The sequence below is a fragment of the Carassius carassius genome, chromosome 39, assembly GCF_963082965.1.
Source record: "Carassius carassius chromosome 39, fCarCar2.1, whole genome shotgun sequence".
Lineage (NCBI taxonomy): Eukaryota > Metazoa > Chordata > Actinopteri > Cypriniformes > Cyprinidae > Carassius > Carassius carassius.
In genome coordinates, this window is record NC_081793.1 from 18,948,279 (window position 1) to 18,971,867 (window position 23,589).

The 23,589-nt window shown below is 38.2% G+C and overlaps 2 protein-coding genes across 3 annotated transcripts in view; one reads left to right on the top strand and one right to left on the bottom strand.

Annotated features, from left to right (window-relative positions):
* LOC132121081 (uncharacterized) lies at positions 1–3,101 on the bottom strand. Its single transcript, XM_059530262.1, has 7 exons — positions 3,007–3,101; positions 2,792–2,857; positions 2,638–2,700; positions 1,917–1,986; positions 1,121–1,555; positions 942–1,037; positions 1–827 (listed from the first exon to the last, which is right to left on the bottom strand). The coding sequence occupies exons 1-7, from the start codon at positions 3,079–3,081 to the stop codon at positions 424–426; spliced, it is 1,209 nt and encodes a 402-aa protein (XP_059386245.1). The 5' UTR covers positions 3,082–3,101; the 3' UTR covers positions 1–423.
* A 12,456-nt stretch (positions 3,102–15,557) lies between these two features.
* LOC132121551 (TANK-binding kinase 1-binding protein 1-like) overlaps positions 15,558–23,589 on the top strand; it is a 56,077-nt gene continuing 48,045 nt past the window's right edge. The window contains exon 1 of one of the 2 annotated variants that reach the window (XM_059531064.1): positions 15,558–15,728. The gene's annotated coding sequence lies outside the window, so the exon portion shown is untranslated. The remainder of the gene's footprint in view (positions 15,729–23,589) is intronic. The other variant, XM_059531063.1, reaches the window with a different exon arrangement.

Genomic DNA, 23,589 nt, shown 5'->3' on the forward strand with positions numbered 1-23,589 from the left:
TTGAAAAAAAAAAACAATGTAAGAGTATATTCATTTGAAATATATATTTCAGCAAGGGATTTTGACAAATGTTGTTTTATTTTACAGTATTATTATTGTTTTTGTAGTAATTATAAGTATTATGTACACACAAACACACACATAATAATAATAATAACGATGACAAAAATGTGTCGTTTAGTCTTAAATTCAGAAGATTTATGGGAAAGTAATGTTTATAGAAAAAAGTTAAGGGTTAAAAAAGTTAATAGTATTTGCAAGTCTCAGCAAGACATGTTTAAAAATAGTTAAAGCAATGCATAAACAAATATTTCACCATTGTATATATTACATAAGTCAATCCAACTAGTTGGTACTATTAAATTGACCTATAAATAAAATATAAATGTTCAGATTTTTGTCTCAGATGACTTTAACATTCCCTTATATTATTCTCTCCATAAGCAATGAACCACCAAAAACGATTGTGTTGGATGCACTGCTGGCCCAAGAGCGGCCACGGTTATGGGTCACATAAACCGTAGCACCCTTGCGCAGTGTCGTCATGTAGGTAGAGAGATTCCCAACCGAGCTGTTGCCCTGAACATTGCTATGGGACATAGCCACAGAGTAATTATTTACAACCAGCCATAGATCAGTTGCCCCATTCCCCCCATTCTGTGTGGAAAAGAAGAACTGATAGACGCCAGAAACTGGAGCTTTAAATATCCCGGTGCGAGCGTCGAAAGCCCCGCCTTGATTCACATACACTTTCCTGTACATAATCCTATTCACTTTTCCTGATATGCTGGCCGGGTGGGTGACAAAAAAATGGACGTTTACTTTAACTACAGGAAAGAAAATGCAGCATTATTTTCCTTAAAAGGTAGATAATTGTAATAATAAGTACTACATTTCACAGTGTTTAGTAATTGAAATACTGATAAAGAAAAATTACTCACTTCTCATTTTGTTTTTCTTACACATCCAGGTGATTTTGTTGCTGCTGATGCAAGACTCAGTTTTTCTGCACTTTCCACAGACAATTGTGTTTATATCTGAAAGTATGGTGTACAACAGTCAATAACTTATATATAAATACCTAAAATTTCTCTGAAAATCCATGTACATCATATCTTACCTGCACAATATGCCATATGGCAAGCTACGGGTTTGACAAACTTGTAAACGTAGTAGTTTCCCCTACATGCTTTAACTTGAATGGGAGGAGATTTGAACAAACAGCAGTTGTTTTTCCAGTTTCCACACACCTGGCGGGTGACAACCCCGTCTCGTTTCCGGGGATGATCTCCGACGAGCCACAGTGGAGCGTGCGTGCCACACATGTCTTTCCTCACACACCTCTCAGGCATCTGAATAGGCTTCCCATGATAGAAGAGACGGTACCAGCCTTTCCACTGGACACGACGGTCACAAGCAACATACTTGCTGGTGTAGTTTGAGGCTCTCCAGGCTTGGTCCAACACTGTATAGTGATAGCAGGGGTCAAGGGCCTCATGACTGTCTTCATCTCCATCTCCATCCTGGGTGAGGGTATACAGCAAATGGTTGCTGCCTATTAAAGACAGACATAAATAGTCCTTTTTTGAAGAAGAAAAAAAACAAAAACTGGATAGTAATGAAATAACTGTGTCCAAACTCATCAAAGTAATTCATTGATACTCTCACATTTTTTATCCTTTGAATAATTTTTTCGAATGATTTATTTTTCTATTTATCCATTAATAGTATTTAATATTAATAATTTTAAACTTAATTATAAAATGTAGTAATAATAATAATAATAATAATAAATTAGTCTTATTATGAATAAATAAATAATTAAACGAACTTAAAGCATACATTAATTTTCTTTCTTTCTTTCCTTCTTTCTTTCTTTCTTTCTTTCTTTCTTTCTTTCTTTCTTTTTAACTTACCTGTTTGTAGTGATGTCAAATTCATCTCCACATTTGTATCAATAGGCTTTTGTGAACAGTCTGGAAATGCCTACAACCAAACAATTATATTAGTTTCTGAAGAAAATCATTTGTCACAGTAGGATAATTTTTTTGACATTGTAATGTATTATATAATGGACAATTAATTTGCAGGTAACACACTATTTGTTAACTACTTTAATTAACATGATCTAAGCAAGAACAATCCTTCTACAGCATTTATTATTCTTAGTTGATGTTAATTTCAACATTTACTAATGCATTATTCAAATTAAAAGTTGTGCTTGTTAACATTAGTTAATGAACTGTGAATTAGCATGAACTAACAATGAATAACAGTATTTTCATTAACTAACATTAACAAAGATGAATAAATACAGTAATAAAAGTATTGTTCATTATTTTTTCATGTTAATTAATGAATTAACTAACATTAACTAACGGACCATTATTCTAAAGTGTTACCAATTTGCATATATTATTCATAATATATTACATTTTTTAACTTTTGCTTGAAACTTTTTGTATGTCCAATACGATTTAGGAAATTAAAATGATTACATGTCTTTCTTTCTTTCTTTCTTTCTTTCTTTCTTTCTTTCTTTCTTTCTTTCTTTCTTTCTTTCTTTCTGTCTTTCTTTCTTTCTTTCTTTCTTTCTTCAACCAGCAAAAAGTCTTGAATTATCGTCTTTAATTTTACCTGGCTCAAAGCTTCTTGCTTTTGTTTCATGACTGCTTGTTCATGTTTCAAGCTTTCCATCTCCTAAATAAAAACAAAGAAAAATTGTTTATACCGCCCTCCCATTAGAAACTGAAATGCTTAGAACACAAAAGCATTTTAGATTCACCAGTACCTTATATACAACAGCAAGTTGCTCCTGCAAAGGCTGGTCAACCATAGTCCAAGCTCTGAATGTATACTGGAAGACAGTGCAATGAAATATCATGAAATAATGCTTTCTGCTACATTGCACAGTTACTGTACAATGGAAATTATAATGTAAGAATATTGTAAAATGTTGATCTTATTTGTTTGTAACATTATTATATTAACCAAATCAATGCTTACTGAAATATCTCTGTTTGCAGTGTCGGCTGCACAGACAACCAGTATGGCAAACACTTGAAAGCATAAGGAAAGCATCTAAAAGTGAGAGTAAAAAACTGCATTAGTCTTTGTATTATTTATCTATAGAAATATTTTTAAATAATAACTTGAGGTTTTCAGATTTAGATTTTTTTTTAAATTATAAACATTTGAAGCTTACCTTTTCATAAAAAGGGCAGATCTCTTTGCGTTATGTAAGTGAACTATATAGAATAGAGTTTATATACTGCACCGTATAATGGGTGGACACTACTGCCATGCAAAAGGAAGTTTCTGGTTTGACTTTCACACCAATATTCTCTTACATGAGACTCTTCACAAATAAGGTGCTAACATGCACATGAAAAATGGCCACAGGCACTTTTTGAGCTCATGAGGTCAGCAAAAAAAAATGTATTGTGCAAAAATGTATTTGCATATGTATAGGCAAAATATTTAAATAAGTTGCATGAGTAAAACTTGTAGAATGCCAATGTAAAACAACAACAAAAATGCATTAAAATATTTAAAAGAGATCAAGATCGAGACTAGGTAAATATTTTACACTAAACTGTATGTAAAAACTAAACTCTTCTTTGTTAGAATTTTTGGAAAAATCCATTAGCTTTTTATGCTTGACTGTTTTATTTATGAATTACCAAGTTAACTATTACTTAAACTCACATTGCAATTTAACAAGTTATTTGACGGTTTGAGTTATGCCATTGCAAGTATCATTTAGAAACCACATGTTAAGTCAATGGTTAAAGCAAAAAAACGATTCTTGCATTATCAGCAGAATAGTGACAAAGCCTAAAAAGTACTAATTTTTGTGCAAACACATGCATTGTGCAATTTGTTTAAACATAGTATCTTAAATAACACTTTAAATATGGCCTGGTTTGCTGTCTGATGTGTTAGCACAAATGCATATTAGATTTCTATGAGATTACTTTAATAGTTTAAAAAGCAACGAAAAAAGTTTTCAAAATTACCAGCTGGGAGAAATACACCCATTGAGGAAGATCTAAATAGTAACAATAAAGCATGAATGATTGAGAGTAGGAAATAATTTCATGGAAAATATGCACAGTGAGTGAAAGATGCGATTGCTTTGACTAGTGCAAATTACTGCCAGTGTCTGGGGAAATGATCATAGACGGTAAAAGAAAGGAAAGGATGCAGTAAGCTCATGAAATAATAGTAAGTATTTGCAACACCAAAATCACCACTAGGTGGTGACCTCTAACTTATTTCAAAACATTGGGTTCTGCAATTATACTGAACAGGAAATTGTACATAACAAACATGGCAGAGAAAACCACGTGCCATAACTGTCCACTTTATTAAAAAATAACCAATAATGAATCATATTTATTAGTCTAGTCCTCATTATTGTCTTTGCTGAGAATTTATTGTACCCTTTTTTATATTGTACTGTATATATTGTTCCATTTTGTTGATGTATTGTTGTACTGTTGTATAACAGATTTTATGAGAAAAATGGAAGTAATGCATTTTACTGGTGGCTCATTAAGTGAAAAACTCAGAAAAATAGGTATAAAGATGTTGCTAAAGTGTTTCTTTAAGGTACAAAAGCTAAAACATACATTTGTATATCGTTTTTACAACTAAATGGTACATAATAACGCCTTAAAGGTAGATATTAGTAACTTAAAATTACATATAAGTGCCTAAATAGTACATACTAATACTTTTAGAAAGGGTACCACAGTACTGGTAATTTTGTACCTTTTATTGTGAGTGTTCAGAGATCTTTTAAATAAACTGAATCCACTCTTATCTCATCTGTGCATATTAATGGAGTCACCAGAACATTGTGCTTTCTGGCTCATTCTTTAACTGTAAAAACTATGGCACACATCGTTTGGTAATGCATTAAAGCATTTGGCAGTAACTTCAACCCTCACTGTCAGCAGAGCAATGAGAAATCAATTGTGTGATTAGATAAGTACAGTCCAGTCAGTTCAATAGTCCACCCAGGAAAATTATGTTCATGTTTTGATGTGAAGCACAGGCCTCTGCCTTTTTACATACAGTAAGCAGGAGACATCAGTAAACAGCCATTCTGGGAATGACATGCCAGAATGAGAACAGCTGCCTGGAAAAAAAACAGTTATGTATATGTTTGCATACATTACCCCACCTGCTGAACATGTGCACTCCATTGTTTACACCCTGCTTTGATGGCTGTACTTTTCCTATCAAGGTTCCTGGAATTGTATATGGTTACTCATTGCTGTTCTCGCACGTCTCTGTAGATTGTAGCACATGAGGGTTCAGTCTTTAACAGCAATGTTACAGGACACTCTATGAAGGGAAGCCATCTGTTTGAGGTTTTTGTGTGAGTGTGTTTCTTTTCATGCTTAGATACTCATGCAATCTTCTGCACCTTTGTGGGTATATAAGGCAATTAAAGCTATGAAGCACAAATATTACGAGGGAATATCAGTAAAATGCATCAGAAAAGTTAATAAAATTAGTATTTACTCACCCTCATGTTGCTCCAAACCAGTACAACGTTCTTTTAAAAGAAGATAATTTGAGTAATGTCTCAAATGTTTTTGTCCTTCTAGTGAAAGTCAATGGGGTCCAAAATAAAATCTGACTTTTCTTTGTATGGACAAAACAGTGAGACTTTTTAAAAATATTTTCTTTTGTGTTTTACAGAAGAAAGAATGATATGAGTGTGAGTAAAGGTCTGTGCACACCAAGAACAATAACTATATTAGCATCCCCACCAACAGATGATTCAGTTTATCATATTACAGTTTTAGTACATTATATCAAGTTATTTAAAGTGTGGTGGATTCTGATTGGCTGTTTTTATAGTTCATCAGTTAGAAAAAAATGCTCTGAAATTGATTCTAACAGTATCACTACACTGTCGCATTATCATTGTAGCCTTGGTGTAGGGGTGGTGTTAGCGTAGTGGATAAGACGCATGCCTGTGGTGTGGGAGACCCGGGTTCGAATCCACTGTGAACCGCCAGTGTGTCCCTGAGCAAGACACTTAACCCCTCCAGAGGCGTGCGACCTCTGACATATATAGCAATTGTAAGTCGCTTTGGATAAAAGCGTCAGCTAAATGAATAAATGTAAATGTGGTGTGGACAATATTCTGACAAAGTCAAAACTATTAGAGAGTCATAATTATTGCATACATTTTGAAGGATAATCCATTAAGAACAAAGTAGTCTCTGTGGGCACAAAATGATTCTGATGTTATTTTCACATTCAGCAGGAAGCTATTTAGTTCTATAACTGAACATCTGACCTTCATTTACTGCATGACAAACGTTCCAAGTTCAATGTTTCTTCCAGGCTTGTTGTTCCATTCATGCCTCTCATTGTTGCCCAATGACCTCACTTTCCATGTAACCTCTGACCTCTGGTTTGTTGTGTACTATGAAATGTAACCTTTGCCTTACTGGGCAAAGGATCAATGTGTAGTATCTTGACACCTGTCAATCATCTTTGAAAACATGCTTGAAAATCTATGCATCCTCTGGCCATCTAACATGTAGAATGATGTTTCTTTATCAGAACAGATTTAAAGAAGTTTAGCATTAGATCATTTGCTCACCAGTGGATCATTTTTAGTGAATCTGTGCATTACAATGATCCACAAGTAACCCACATGACTCCAGTCCATATGTTAACATCTTGAGAAGCAAAAAGTTATTAAGCTGTCATTATCTGGCTCAGCTCGGTGTTCATCTCTCTCTTCACAGCAGTTCAGTCAGTGTACTGTTTGAGTACATGAATTACTCCGGGATATTGGTTTGTTTGAACTCAGAGGAAGTGTCAGCCACATTAAAAAAGTTAACAGCTTAAGTCATTTGCGGATTAATGCGTATTGGAGACACGAACCGTTTAAAGCAATTCAGTTCGATTTGGTGAACTGGTTCAAAAAGATCCGGTTACATCGAATGATTTATTCGCGAACCGGATATGACAAACTGCTTTGTTTTGAACTGTCTTACAACAGACACGGAAGAGAAGACAATGCTGAATAAGGTCGTAGTTTTTGCTAGTTTTGGACCAAACTGTATTTTCGATGTTTCAAAAAATTCTAACTGACCCTCTGATGTCACATGGACTACTTTGATGATGTTTTTCTTACCTTTCTGGACATGGACAGTATACCGTACACACAGCTTCAATGGAGGGACTGAGAGCTCTCGGACTAAATCTAAAATATCTTAAACTGTGTCCCGAAGATAAACGGAGGTCTTACGGGTTTGAAACAACATGAGGGTGAGTTATTAATGACATAATTTTGCAAATTGGGCGAACTAACCCTTTAAGTTTGTGGTGTTTCTGTTTGGACACTCCCACACACACACACACACACACATGCACGTTATGCATTTTTACTTTCTCCAAAAAACTAATTCTGTATGATTTATAAGCGTTTTGAAACGTTTTGGGCCCGGTTCCCCAAAATGTTCTTATCGCTAAGTAGTTCTTAACCTATTCCTTAACCTCTCTCTTAACCTTATGGCACGGTTCCCGACACGTTCGTACGCTAAGTATATCTTCTGTAAGTCACACTTTCGTAAGGTTGGTCTGGACCATTCGTAAGCTCTCTCTTAGCGTTATTTGAGCTCATGACGCTACTATACAGCAGTCTTTAGAAACCAGCGCAGCGAAGTACAAGTCAAACTATGGTATGTTGACAATTTTGTGGCTCAACAATGATTTTCAGTTATTTTTTAAGACTCATAATAAATTATGTTCGCAATGGATACAGGCCTAATTATGAAGTTGACTTTATGTGGTTAAAGAACTAATAAGGTGGTAATTAGCCTAGGCTTTTTCGTAATGTAATTAAAGCGAATTGGCAATCATTTTTTTGATAATTAAAATCTGGCAAACAATTTGGCTCTAAATGGCTAAGATCTTTAATGGGTAGGCCTAAGCATGGTGGTGTCCAGTAAGCGACCAACTATGGCAGTGATCCAACATGTCCTTGTATTGAATCAAAGAGGGAGCCGGACTCGGAGCCGTTTAGTCCATGTCAGTTTTTTTATTCGGCAAAACTTAAGCCCTTTTGACATTTTGCCTGACGTGGCTATATTAAAAAAAATCCCCTCCCAAGACAACTCATTGTGGAGCAGCTGGACCTTCCCAGACCTGCGCTGGCCAGGCGCGGCGGAATTCTGCTTTAAGCCCTGAAGCCCAGCGCTACGTTTTTTTTATTATTATTTATTTATTTATTTTGCTACAGAGAGATTCATCGAGGTCGTGGGAGAGGGCTACGGCCTAATCAAGACCTCGGTCTGGAGGTGTGTCCACACAGTCACCAACGCCCTTCTGCGCCATGCCGGGGACATTCTGGTGGATGGCACACTCATCCCTATCGCCAATCCATCAGTGATTGATCAGAAGGAAATATCGTGAAAGGGATACGCGACAATAAACATGCAGGTTATAGTGGACCAAAGGAGTGTGATCTTCGACTTGGTGGCAAGGTCCAGCAAAACTTCAAGTTCCCTGACGAGAAGCTTGGTGCCCTTGTTTACGTTGCTTCCCCAGCATATTTTGTATCTAATTCTCTCTCTCTCTGTTCATTGTAGATAGGTTGTTTTTTATTAAAAACATAAACCAATTGCAATCAATACCGCATTAAACAGAAGTAACTGCAGCTGCTTGCCAATCAATTCTGATTGTAAAGTACCTTACCATTAATATAAAAGTGTATTATATAATTTTCATAAGTCGTTAAACCCATGTCAAAAAGCGGCACAACGGGATAAGGAGGGTGGATGATTTGTCACAGTGTCTGGGTTGTGTTCCCTGGGTGTCCACTAGATGTCCTCTTTTCCCACGGTGTCTTTCACTTCATTAATCACATTCCTCACGTCCCTGCTTAATTATTGCACCCAGCTGTCACTAATTACCTATCATCACACCCTGTCAGTTTCCCATAAGCGTTTGTCTCTCCTTGTGTATATAACCCGGTCTGTCTTAGTATGTGTCACGGAGTCGTTGTTTATTCATGTCCGTCAGTTTGTGCCCTTGCCTTGTCTTCTTGTTTAATTTATGTTTTGGATGGATGTTTCCTATTGACCCCTGCCTGGACTGTTTATGCTTTTTGGATTACCCCTTAATAAAAGACTTACTCGCAATTGGTTCTATCTCCGTGCCTCATTGGATCCCGGCTGTGACAGAACGACTCCGTCACAGTAAGAACCAGCGGTATGTCTGCCTATGTCTCATCCCCAGCCACAGAGTGGCAGAGAGACGGTTTTGAGGGAACTCGCCTGGTTGTTTTCCGGGGGACCAGGGGAGGACGCCGAGGAGGGAGTGGTCGAGAGGAGACTCGGCATCTCTCTCAACCATGGCCTCCCTTCGACCCGGGGCTTGTGTGGAATGGGTCAGAGCCACCATCTCACCATGGCGGACAGAGAGGGGAGAAGAAGTGCACGCCCGCCATGGTGGCGCCACTGCCCAAGTTGGCCACCGGTCCAGAGTCATGGCCCAAGGTGGCTGCTTGCCCAGCGCCGCTGCACGGGATTACCATCTCAGCTGACCCTCCGCAGTCGAGTCAGGTTCCTGTTGACCCTCCAGAGTTGAGTCAGGTTCCAGTGGACTCTCCAGGGTCGAGTCAGGTTCCTGTTGACCCCCCAAAGCCGAGTCAGGTGCCCATTGACTTTCCAGAGTCAAGTCAGGTTCCGGTTGACCCTCCAGAGTCGAGTCAGGTGCTCGTGGACCCTCCAGAGTCAGGGTTAGTCACCATTGACCTTCCGGAGTCAGGAATAGTCACCGATGACCCTCCAGAGTCAGGGCTAGTCACCGATGACCCTCCAGAGTCAGGGCTAGTTCCTGTTGACCCTCCAGAGTCAAGTCAGGTGACCGTTGAATTTTCAGAGTTGAGTGAGGTTCCGGTTGACCTTCCAGAGCCTAGTCAGGTGCTCGTGGACCCTCCAGAGTCAGGGTTAGTCACCATTGACCTTCCGGAGTCAGGAATAGTCACCGATGACCCTCCAGAGTCAGGGCTAGTCACCGATGACCCTCCAGAGTCAGGGCTAGTTCCTGTTGACCCTCCAGAGTCAAGTCAGGTGACCGTTGAATTTTCAGAGTTGAGTGAGGTTCCGGTTGACCTTCCAGAGCCTAGTCAGGTGCTCGTGGACCCTCCAGAGTCAGGGTTAGTCACCATTGACCTTCCGGAGTCAGGAATAGTCACCGATGACCCTCCAGAGTCAGGGCTAGTCACCGATGACCCTCCAGAGTCAGGGCTAGTCACCGATGACCCTCCAGAGTCAGGGCCAGTCACCGATGACCCTCCAGAGTCAGGGCCAGTCACCGATGACCCTCCAGAGTCAGGGCCAGTCACCGATGACCCTCCAGAGTCAGGGCCAGTCACCGATGACCCTCCAGATTCAGGGCCAATCACCGATGACCCTCCAGAGTCAGGGCCAGTCACAGATGTCCTTCCAGAGTCAGGGCCAGTCACCGATGTCCTTCCAGAGTCAGGGCCAGTCACCGATGTCCCTCCAGAGTCAGGGCCAGTCACCGATGACCCTCCAGAGTCAGGGCCAGTCACCGATGACCCTCCAGAGTCAGGGCCAGTCACCGATGACCCTCCAGAGTCAGGGCCAGTCACAGATGACCCTCCAGAGTCAGGGCCAGTCACCGATGACCGTCCAGAGTCAGGGCCAGTCACCGATGACCGTCCAGAGTCAGGGCCAGTCACCGATGACCGTCCAGAGTCAGGGCCAGTCACCTTTGACCATCCAGAGTCAGGGCCAGTCACCGTTGACCTTCCAGAGGCAAGTCAAGTCACCGGTGATCTGCAAGGACAGAGTCAAGTCATCTGTGATCGTCAGGGACAGAGTCAAGTCACCAGTGATCTTCAGGGACAGAGTCAAGTCACCATAGATCTTCATGAACAAGTGCCAGTCACCAATGATCTTCGTTAGCAGAGTCAGGCCAGCACCGATCCTCTGGAGTCAGGTAGAAACATCAGGGGATTACCAGAGTTTTGTCGTCCCGTTGGTCTGGCCGCACGGACGTCTGCTCCGCCCCGGGGGTCTCTCGTCCTGACCACACGGTGGTGGTGGTCTTCTGCTCCGCCCTGGGGAACTCCGGCCTCGACCACAAGGATGTGGTGGTCTTCTGCTCCGCTCTGGAGGGCTTCCGCCTTGACCACAGGGGTGTGGTGGTCTTCTGCTCTGCCCTGGAGGGCTTCCGCCTTGACCACAGGGGTGTGGTGGTCTTCCGCTCCACCCTGGGGGACTCCGGCCTCGACCAAAAGGACGTGGTGGTCTTCTGTTCCGCCCTGGGGGGCATTCGTCCTGACCACACGGTTGTGGTGGTTTTCCGCTCCGCCCTGGGGAACTCCGGCCTCGACCACAAGGATGTGGTGGTCTTCTGCTCCGCCCTGGGGGGGCTTCTGCCCTGATCACACATTTGTGGTGGTCTTCTGTTCTGCCCTGGTGGGCACCACGTGATGTCCTTATGGACTTATGTTTTGTGTTTCTTCTTTTCTGTTAGGTTTTCTGCCTGTTCCCCTCTGTGAGCCTGGCCCTCCGTCCCTCCCCCTGAACCTCCTCCGGTCCTCCTCCCTCCTGGTCTCTCTGTTTTGTGTCTACACTTCTGGTATCTGTTCCCCATGATTTTTTTTTCTGGCCCTCCGTCCCTCCCCCTGAGCCTCCACCTGTCCGCCTCCCTCCTTGTCTCTGTGTTGTGTCTTGTCGTGGAGCGTCTGGGAGCCGCTCCGTAGAGGGGGGGGGTATTGTCACAGTGTCTGGGTTGTGTTCCCTGGGTGTCCACTAGATGTCCTCTTTTCCCACGGTGTCTTTCACTTCATTAATCACATTCCTCACGTCCCTGCTTAATTATTGCACCCAGCTGTCACTAATTACCTATCATCACACCCTGTCAGTTTCCCATTAGCGTTTGTCTCTCCTTGTGTATATAACCCGGTCTGTCTTAGTATGTGTCACGGAGTCGTTGTTTATTCATGTCCGTCAGTTCGTGCCCTTGCCTTGTCTTCTTGTTTAATTTATGTTTTGGATGGATGTTTCCTATTGACCCCTGCCTGGACTGTTTATGCTTTTTGGATTACCCCTTAATAAAAGACTTACTCGCAATTGGTTCTATCTCCGTGCCTCATTGGATCCCGGCCGTGACATGATTAGCTAGAGATACCCAGTTCGTCTAACCGTCACAACATAGCCTATCGTTTGAACATATTACTGACCATTTGATAATTTAATTTATAGTCTATATTCTACTGATAACTTAAACTATGTTAAAATAAATGTTACTGTAATAATTTGAGGAATGTGTCATTTGCATAGAACGTGTTGTCTTTCTTAACGCTGTAATGCACCTTCATGTAAAGTGGAAAATCGATTCATGAGCAATCGATGCCAACTAATTCAGCACCCTGACTTTGGACAGCGCTCTTGTAACATCGGACGTAAGAGGCAGCGTGCTAAGAAGCTTCCTAAGGGAGACTTCGGGGAACACACTTAGAAACATCAACAACTTTGGTAAGATATATCTTTCGATGTCTTCTTAGCGCGCTAAGAGTGAACGTTATCGGGGAACCGGGCCTTGAGCGTTATGTCCTCATAAGTCACCCTCTCCTTTTAATACCTGTGTCATGCCCATGTCATTATACAGAGTTGTGTCCTGATATGTCACAAAAACAATAGCACACTCACTCACACACACACACACACACACACACACACACACACACACACACACACACACACAGAGACACACACACACACACACACACACACACACACACATCTTTTTTAATGTTAAAACAATGACTGTTAAAACAAAAAGAAGTGTGTCAAATAAGTTGAATGTGAGAATAGTATTCATGAAGGCAAGAATACAAGAATACAAAACTGCCCCTGGGGTGGTAACCTTTAAAAGTACACTTTAGATACTAATATATGTTCTATTAAACTACTTTGTTCCATTTGGGGGTAAATAAGGTACAAAGATGTACCTATTAGCTTTTGTACATTATGGTACCACCCCAGTGATAGCTTTGTACCTTTTGTACCCTTTGCCTTAGAATGCAGTAGATACTTTGCTGGAGAGATTTTAAAAGATGAAAATGTCTTTATATCACTCACCAGCAGAGAAGCAACATCACATATATGCATGCTGTTATACTGAATATGTGGCACAATCAATCACAGCAAAGCTCATGTATGTGTGATATTACTTTTTCTTTTCTTTTTTTTTCTTTACTACATTTTTCAACAGTGTACTTGTAGGGATCAAGCTGATCCCGTACTAAACCATTTCTTTAATAATGCTTTTCTTTTTGTAAAAAGGCTCCAGCTTTATGAATATAACTAGGTTTTATTAGATAATTAGAATATTTTAAAAGGGAAAATAACAGGACTATATTCTATAATAATGATTATTAGTTTTACCCTTATGAAACAAAAACATATAGCAGTATACTGAAAAATATAATGCTAAATAATACAGTTATATAGTGCTTATAGATTTCAATATTCTGCACTATACAGGTCCTTCTCAAAAAATTAGCATATTGTGATAAAGTTCATTATTTTCCATAATGTAATGATAAAAATTAGACTTTCATATATTTTAGATTCATTGCACACCAACTGAAATATTTCAGGTCTTTTATTGTTTTAATACTGATGATTTTGGCATACAGCTCATGAAAACCCAAAATGCCTGTCTCAAAAAATTAGCATATTTCATCTGACCAATAAAAGAAAAGTGTTTTTAATACAAAAAAAGTCAACCTTAAAATAATTATGTTCAGTTATGCACTCAATACTTGGTCGGGAATCCTTTTGCAGAAATGACTGCTTCAATGCGGCGTGTCATGGAGGCAATCAGCCTGTGGCACTGCTGAGGTGTTATGGAGGCCCAGGATGCTTCGATAGCGGCCTTAAGCTCATCCAGAGTGTTGGGTCTTGCGTCTCTCAACTTTCTCTTCACAATATCCCACAGATTCTCTATGGGGTTCAGGTTAGGAGAGTTGGCAGGCCAATTGAGCACAGTAATACCATGGTCAGTAAACCATTTACCAGTGGCACTGTGAGCAGGTGCCAGGTCGTGCTGAAAAATGAAATCTTCATCTCCATAAAGCTTTTCAGCAGATGGAAGCATGAAGTGCTCCAAAATCTCCTGATAGCTAGCTGCATTGACCCTGCTCTTGATAAAACACAGTGGACCAACACCAGCAGCTGACATGGCACCCCAGACCATCACTGACTGTGGGTACTTGACACTGGACTTCAGGTATTTTGGCATTTCCTTCTCCCCAATCTTGCTCCAGACTCTGGCACCTTGATTTCCGAATGACATGCAAAATTTGTCCAAAAGTCCAGTGCTGCTTCTCTGTAGCCCAGGTCAGGCGCTTCTGCCGCTGTTTCTGGTTCAAAAGTGGCTTGACCTGGGGAATGCGGCACCTGTAGCCCATTTCCTGCACACGCCTGTGCACGGTGGCTCTGGATGTTTCTACTCCAGACTCAGTCCACTGGAATCGGTCCTTCTCCACAATCTTCCTCAGGGTCCGGTCACCTCTTCTCGTTGTGCAGCATTTTTTGCCACACTTTTTCCTTCCCACAGACTTCCCACTGAGGTGCCTTGATACAGCACTCTGGGAACAGCCTGTTCGTTCAGAAATTTCTTTCTGTGTCTTACCCTCTCGCTTGAGGGTGTCAATGATGGCCTTCTGGTCAGCAGTCTTACACATGATTGCGGTTTTGAGTAATGAACCAGGCTGGGAGTTTTTAAAAGCCTCAGGAATCTTTTGCAGGTGTTTAGAGTTAATTAGTTGATTCAGATGATTAGGTTAATAGCTTGTTTAGAGAACCTTTTCATGATATGCTAATTTTTTGAGATAGGAATTTTGGGTTTTCATGAGCTGTATGCCAAAATCATCAGTATTAAAACAATAAAAGACCTGAAATATTTCAGTTGGTGTGCAATGAATCTAAAATATATGAAAGTTTAATTTTTATCATTACATTATGGAAAATAATGAACTTTATCACAATATGCACATTTTTTTAGAAGGACCTGTATACATAGTCCATGTTTAGCTATATAAAAAATGTATTGCAATGAAAATAAAAACTGTACTTCTTTTTTACATGTATAGCTGTATTGAAATATTATATTAATTGATTTATCTTTCATGAGTAAATGCATGTTTATATAAAGATGAACACATATTCATACATTTTAATCTAACTTTATTGTATAAACATTTCATATATGAAAATATGTGTAATATATAACAAACATAAGTGTGTGTGTGCTTATAATTATGTATTGCACTACATGTTTATGCATACACTGTAGTTTTTTACTGAATATAAAATCACTTAATATATTGATCGTTAATATGTGTATAAATACATTTTCTTTGCATAAGGGTACCCACAGAGCAAAGGAGTCTCTAGGACCGAAACAACCAGGAAATAAAGCCCATCTGAACAGGACATGAGTGTTATGTAGTGCTGTGTCGGTGATGTTATATTGAATCCTCGGCAGTGGCGCTCAAACTCTCTCTGATCCCTCACTGAGAGCATCTGAACCAACAACAGCAGCGAAGAGCAGCGGGCACCCGCTTCATACAATTATCCAGCACTTCTGGGGTGCCTGGCCCTACACTGAAGACATGTCAGCAAAGAACGGATCTATGAAACACCGTGAGTGCTCTTTCCTTTATTTTTGGTGGATAGGCTATGCGATTTGGTGTGTATAGTCGGAGTATTGCGGTGAGGGTTGCATCATTACGGGTTGTACAGTGGCGAACAGCGCACAGCCATGTTTTACAAAATGCTGTACATGTCCGTGTAATTACTAGGCAGGGCGACGCGGGAAGCGTTGCATGTTCAATATGTATTTACATATTTTCATATAGCTGTCTTTAGCCTCTATTCGTTTGTGTAAATGCAATAAATATAGGCAGTTTTTGAAACAAAAGAAGACGCTTGCGGTTTGACACCAGCATTGCTCAGCCGCTGCAAGTAGATCATCAAATGAAAACGCTGCGCTGGAATGGATATGATCTTTACGAAACCGTACAGCTGATTAAGATTAAACGACCATGGAAATGATATTTATTAACTTGTTTCAGACGGTCAACGAGATTCATAACCTGATTCAATTATAGAAATATAATAAATAACCAGTCTATAGGGAGAACGGTGGATTATGTTTGTCCCGTACAACACTATAAATAACTTTTCCCTTACTGTAGAGCAGCAGTGCATGAAGGATGCTGTTCAAGATGACATTCCAACGCTCAGTTTTGTCATCAATCGAAGGAAGGGTTAAGCTTAGGATACACTACAATTGATATATGTCGGAAACGCTGGGAAAATAGAAAACTTTAGCCATGAAGGAATATATCATTAGAATCATCAGCAGGTTCGCTGTGTTGTGTAATGAAACAACAGTCCCTGCACAACCGCATTATAGTGAGCTGATGTGGCGATCCTGTGATAAACGATGTAATTGTTTCAAAGCGCTGATTTGTTCAAGACTGACAGCCTTTAATTCTTAAACGACTGTTGTTGAAAAGTGATGAAATGCGGTTTGATTTTTTTTTAGTCATGCGTAATGTGGTTTAGCAGACATTCATTTGTAATGATGTACTGGACAGCTCCAGGTGCTGAAACGCTTTTAAAGAGTACTTGCTCATAATTGGATAAGAAATGTAAGATTTAGCTTCGCTAAACAGGAATAAGACAAGCTCAGAACTAATAGAGCTTAATTTTTTATACACACAACAGTTTATTTGTATTTATTTTCATTCATATTTAAATTTCAGTGTACCAAGAATGCTAAAATGCTCCAGTTAAAGACTACAGGTAAAAACAATATTAATTGTGAAAGTTTTATATTTGAGAAAAAGACAGTACATTTGTATAATCTTTTAATTTGTCGAGGGAGGGCATTCCTTGTGATTATTGGGTTATTTTAGTGATACGTTGGCATATTAATATTACATAATTTAATGGCATATAAAGTTATAAACTGTAATGCAGTCACCAAAATCTTGTAATATCAGAAACATTATCACTGTATTTTGAAGTTCTGGAAACTAACTGTCAGTTTAACAAAAAACAAAAACAAATGTACAGTGTATCCTGTATGGAGTATGGTAATGTCTTAGTGTGGAGTGATGGTACAGTCAAAAGATGCTGTCTGATACATTGTTATTCTGCAAGTGTTTTTTCTTGATTTCTGTAATAATAGAATATTTTTTTTTTATAAGTTCTCTCTGATCTCTGCATAGGTATGGTGAACTCATTTGCAACTTAACAAAACAAGACTATGCACACAGTATTGAATATGCCACAAAACAAGCTTTGTTTTTGAAAACATTGATTTCCACTCCTGACAGGCATTGTTTTCCCAGTTACATTGCATGTTGAAAAGTGATGACTACATGACATGTTTTAAAAAGTAATTGAAAGGAAATACTAAAGAAAGAAAGAAAGAAAGAATGAATGAAATGGCAAATAACAATGGACTGCCCCATATCTTTTTATTTTTCTCCTTTCTATTTGGACTTTTGACTTGATTATTGTGCACTTAATTAGAAGCACCACCTTTTTTCCTGGTAGGAGACTGTCTACAGGAGCTTATTTCAGGGTCTGACGTTGGTAGGTGAATCATGTTAGCCTCTCAGCTATTCCCAGTCACAAAGCACTTCTCACGTTGCACATTTTTGCAACATGTTATTATGATTTATGCTGTTTTGAACTGGCTTTTGTCAGAGCTGTAAAAACAGATACACTGTTTTGTCCTCTACACTTTGCATTTCCTTTATTTTTTATCCACCCTTAAGAAAATAGCCAGCTGTGGCAGGTCAGGAAGTCTGTAAGGTAAGGGTCAGTTTGGTGGAGAAAAAGCAAAAGGCTGAAGAGGGTCATTTGTAAGTGGCAAGAGATTAGCCTTGCCACCCGTGTCTCCTCTAGAAAGACTCTCAAACCTGACTGTGAAGTCCTTTACCTCCTCTTGTTTATACTAGCGGCGTAATTTAGTATTGAGCTAAATAACAACAAAAAGCTAGCCACATTTTGAGCTGCATGTTTTAGACAAGCTAGGAAATTTGTGGTTTTCATCTTTGTAAGTCTGAATGTCTAAAAGTGCAGCCACATTCCCATAGGAAGGTCTTGATTGTCCTCTGTTGTATTCCTTTTGATAATAAAACAGCATCACACTGAGTGCTAACCAGACACGACCATGACAAGCAACGAGTGATAGTACATTTTGTCAACTCTATAGAGTGCAACATGGCCCTGGTTCTCGAAGTATAATTCATTTTTACTGTAGAGATTAAAAATAATAATATAATAATTAAATAAATATCAATGCTAAAAACAGTTTAATATGTTTGTGGATATTGCTAAACTGCTTAATATCTTGTGGAAACCTTGATAAATGTTTTAGGATTCTTTGATAAACTTCAAAATAACTGCATTTATTTGAAATACATTATTTGTGTAACAAAACAACCATCTTAACTATGATTTTTGATCAATTCAGTTTATCATTGCTGACTAAAAGTATTCATCTCTATCTCTTAATCTGTAAAAAAAAGCATCAGCTATGTACAAACATCTGATAGACTTCTCTAAGATCTCAGTTTTACATACATTGTAAATCATAAACATCTTAAAGACATTTTTAAATGCCTATTCGACATCTGATAGGAAAAAATCTAAAGATATAATAATATATATAAATTGATCAGCCCCTTTATATATATAATTTTTTTTTTTTTTGTTGGGCAGACCAATTTTATTACATTATTTGTGGTGTTTCGTTGGAGTGGCCAGAGCTCAGGGCTCATTTGCCACAGTATGCTAGCTGTGACTCTGATTGTTGAAATTTTCTTTAAAGCATCATGGTTAATGAGGGCTTCCACTGTTAAACATGATTATTTAAAACATAAGTTAAATTAATGCAAACTGATGGCTTCAACAAAAGCAAATACAATTCTCACAGTAGGTCTGTCTTTAAAGGTTTATAAGTTATCATAAAAAAATCAGTTTCACTTTGGAGCAAATTAATGGCATTTTTACTTCCGGAACTGGCATCAATCCTGTTAACCCCACATAACATGAAATTTAATTGGCCCCCCTGCAGTCACTAATGTTAATCTTTGATAATCAAAATTACTTATTGAAACTTTTTTTCCCCATTAAAATCATTTATTTATGCCCTAAAATGGCTTGAATATAACTTTATATAAATTTGTGACCCTGGACCACAAAACCTTAAGTGTCAATTTTTCTACATTGAGATTTATACATCATCTGAAAGCTGAATAAATAGCTTCAGCTTTCCACTGATGTATGGTTTATTAGGATCTGACAATATTTCTCATATAATTGCCTTTGAAGTTATAAATAAATAAAATAAATTAATAATAAATAAATTCTTAGCAATGCATATTACTAATCAAAAATAACTTTTTTATATATTTATGGTAGGAAATTTACCAAATATCTTCATGGAACATGATCTTTACTTAATACCCTAATGATGTTTGGCATAAAAGAAAAACTGATAATTTTGACCCATACAATTTTTATTTTTTTGGTTATTGCTACAAATGTACCCCAGTGACTAAATACTGGTTTTGTGGTCCAGGGTTACATTTAGTATACACATATCCATGAATATGCAAATTAGTCCCCACCTACACCCAATCAGACCAGCTCGGACTATCTGCTCCTAACAGTAAGTTGACAGGATTGATTATATGTTTGTTGCAGTAGGAAAAGGGCTGTTTCATACCTCAGTTTTGAGACTGTTTTTGACACACTGGCATTTTAAGGAGAAAAGCTGTGATGTTGTCTGATGAATTTGCACAAGGATTGTCTTTAAGCATATGAAAAACACCATACAGACACGTAAACAACATTAAAAACTTGATTTTAACCACAGTGAGTCTTTAAAGAAATATCTTCTGATTGACTGTAAATGTGTCACATCTCATAGCAATTTTGAGTGAAGTCTTGTGTGGAAAATAGCTTTGGACTTGCAGTAATTGAATTTATTTTTATTTCATGCTTCATTATTTTGCACTTCTAACAGGTTAATTAGTTGTTACCCACCTGAAAACAAATAATGCATTTTGATTGAAGGGATCACTTATAATTATGTTTTGAACCAAAGGTGATTTCAAGTTGTATCAAATTAAAAGTAATTTCATTAAAAGTGGAGCATTTCTCATTTAAGATCTTTCCCAGTGGTATTCAGTTCACTGAGCCATGAAAAATACAGAGCTAAGCACTTCAGCATGCACACTTGTATTATACTTACCAAGTGCTTCAGCACCCCGTGGACAGATAATCTTGATTCATGGCCAAACTGGTATGATTTCATTATTTTCTCCTGTTCTTTCATACCTCCCGTGCATAGTTTAGGGAGACGTTTATGTAAGGTACTTCCAGCCTGGCAATTTTTTTGCTTGTGGGCCATAGCAACTCACAAGCAGCTCTCCATTAGGATGGAATATTCATGAACGCCCAGGCAGGTCATTTAGTCCGATATGAGAGCCAAAGAGATACGGCGAGATCAAAACAGAAATAGAATGAGTCGTTGAGCCTAAGGTGAGGTGCTGCTTTTTCTCCATCCTTCAGACTTTTGACAGATCTCACAAAGCTGTCAGAGAATTCAGTAGCTTCTTCCTGTTTTTTGTTCATGTTCCTTTTTTTATTATTATTTTAAACTGCCTGAGGTCCCTCAGTACAGAACAGATGGCAAAATGTTCCTTTTGATCTTCTTTTCAGGATTCAAGAGTTTTTTGGCTGTTGCATGAATCACAAACATGCTCTGGTTGTTTAAAGACACAGTTTGTTTATAAGTGCAGAGCATTAATTGGCAATAAGTATTCAGATGCTTTTTATAGTTATCAGGGCTTCTCTTGCTATCTTGTCTATGATAGTCTGGCACTGTGTAATTCTAACCCGGGCCAGATTCATAAACAGTTTGTAAGTGACAAACTAAAAAGAAATGCCAAACTCAAACAAAATTGTGAGAGTATTTCCAGCCAGTCAATATAACTCACTTGCCTTATCAGATTGTTGTTGTTGAACATACTTTTTTTATGCCTTACAAATTAAACATTTTTAACTATTGCTGTGTATTGAACATTGTTGTCAAAATAATCTTACTGAAAACAAAAAGCCAGCAAGGTAACATTATCTGATTAAATGTCTGATTATAAAGTCTGATTATATGATTAAATGACTAAAACAAAGATGAGAATTTTTTTTTTTAAATGCCAAGAATGACTTGTGATCCCTGCTGATTTGTAAAGGTACTGCAGTAAACTTTACTGCTTGAATGCATCTACTGTAATGATCTGGGACTGTTTTCACAAAAAAAAAAAATAAAAAAATAAAAATAAATAAATAAAAAAGAAAGCAACTCTTAAAATTTAGCACTAGTACATTTTTAATCTAATTGTATTTCACAAAGCATTTTATTGATAGAAGCAGCTCCGAAACCTAGGACAGATTATAAATCCTCTTCAAGACTTCTAAATCCATAAGAGAAACTCAGAAACAATCCGAAACATGGCTGTTGTTTTTAATCTGTGTTGCAATTGAGTAAATATTGGAATATCACAAAGACAATTACTATTTTTAAAATGTGGTAATAAGCAGTAATAAATGTTTATTTCAAAAGATTTTTTTTTCTGACTACATATACTTACTGTACTTATTTGTGACCAAGCCAGAGAAAATGTATGCAGGGTAAGTAAAAAGCTGAACTGGCCCAGTCAGCCCTGCAGAAATAGTCTTCTGGTCAAGAGTTAGGCTGTTTTTTCTGCAGTTTGAATCCTTTTTGACAAAACTGATTGATTGCCGGATTGCCAAAGGCCCGGCTTCTTGGCAGCAAGCCGTTTCTTTGCATTTATGAGTACTTGAACATATCAGAGTCTAACACATGAGTGATTTTTCAAAGATGACATCTCCATCCTGCCGCATCCATATGCTATTCCCGCAATTTGCATTCATCACTGTGTCACAATAATGCTGTGTCCACACACTCTGAATGCAGGTCAATAGCAAGGTTACAGTCATCTGATTGAACCCTGACCAAATGTTCCTCTGCCATGCTGTTACTTTGTAGGCAGATATTTATAATGTAGGACCAATCAAAGGATATTCAGAGTACTTTAGAATGACCTCTGGATGTGGTTGGGTGGAAAGACAGATGCCCTTTGTATTCTCCCTTTCAAAACTCTGACGTTCTTGCAGATATATCAACTCCTCCTCTCTTTCCATTTCATTCTCCTCGCTTTGTTATCTACTACCCATTTTGTCTTTCTCTGATAGTCCTTGTTTGTGCTCTGTCATTTACCCTCCACATTGCCACTGTGTATTTCTGTTTATCTTACATACTGTAACTGGAATCAGAGGTGATGACCTTCACTCTTCTCCAGGTAGGTTTATCTCTGGGAATTGCTGGCCATAAGCAAGCCAAAGGAACTGCTGTCTCCTGTTTGCTTCCTTATCTGAACCTGGCTTAGGATGGTTATGAAAGACATATCACAGATAAATACAAAATATTTATATGCAGGGGAAAAAAATACATATTTTCGTAATCAGGGTTATCTAGACTATTAGATCTTAAGCCCTTTATAATTAGGCTGGTTTACATTCAAATGGCTGGCTGGTTTAAAGAGCTAAAAAATGGATTAAACAGTAATACTATTGTGAAATACTATAACAATTTATAATTGTATTGTTTTCTTTTTTAAATATATTGTAAACTGATTGCTGTGATGGCAAAGCTACATTTTCAGCAGCCATTATTCCTGTCTTCAATTTCATGTTCTTCCAGAAATCCTTCTAGTTTGCTGATTGGGTGTCCAATATTTATTATTATCAATGCTAAAATAGTAAAAGTTTAATATGTCTGTGGATATTGCTAAACTGCTTAATATTTTGTGGAAACCTTGATAAATTTTGTAGGATTCTTTGATAAGCTTCAAAATAACTGCATTTATTTGAAATACATTATTTTTGTAACAAAACAACCATCTTTGCTATGACTTTTGATCAATTCAGTGTATCATTACTGACTTAAAGTATTCATTTATGTGTTAACCCAGATAGCTTAATCTATCTCTTAATCTGGAAAGCATCAGCTATGTAAAAACATCTGATAGACTTCTCTAAGATCTCAGTTTTACATACATTCTAAATCATAAACATCTTAAAGACATTTTCTAAATGTCTATTTGACATCTGATAGGAAACATCCTATAGACCTATTGCAGATGATCAAACACTAGAAAAACAAAAGGTCAAATAGACATCTCTGTGATGTAGGTGTGCTATCAGGGACCGGTTAAGTACTCATCCCAAACTTTTGAATGGTAATATATATAAATCTTGAAAAATGAATACCCTCTACTTCAAAATGTGTTTTGAACAACAAGTGTTTTGACGCTTAAAAAAAGAACAACTGAGAAAGGTTTTACCATGTTAACAGCCAAAGGTTGTGGGTTTGAGTCTCGGGCCAGCAATACCA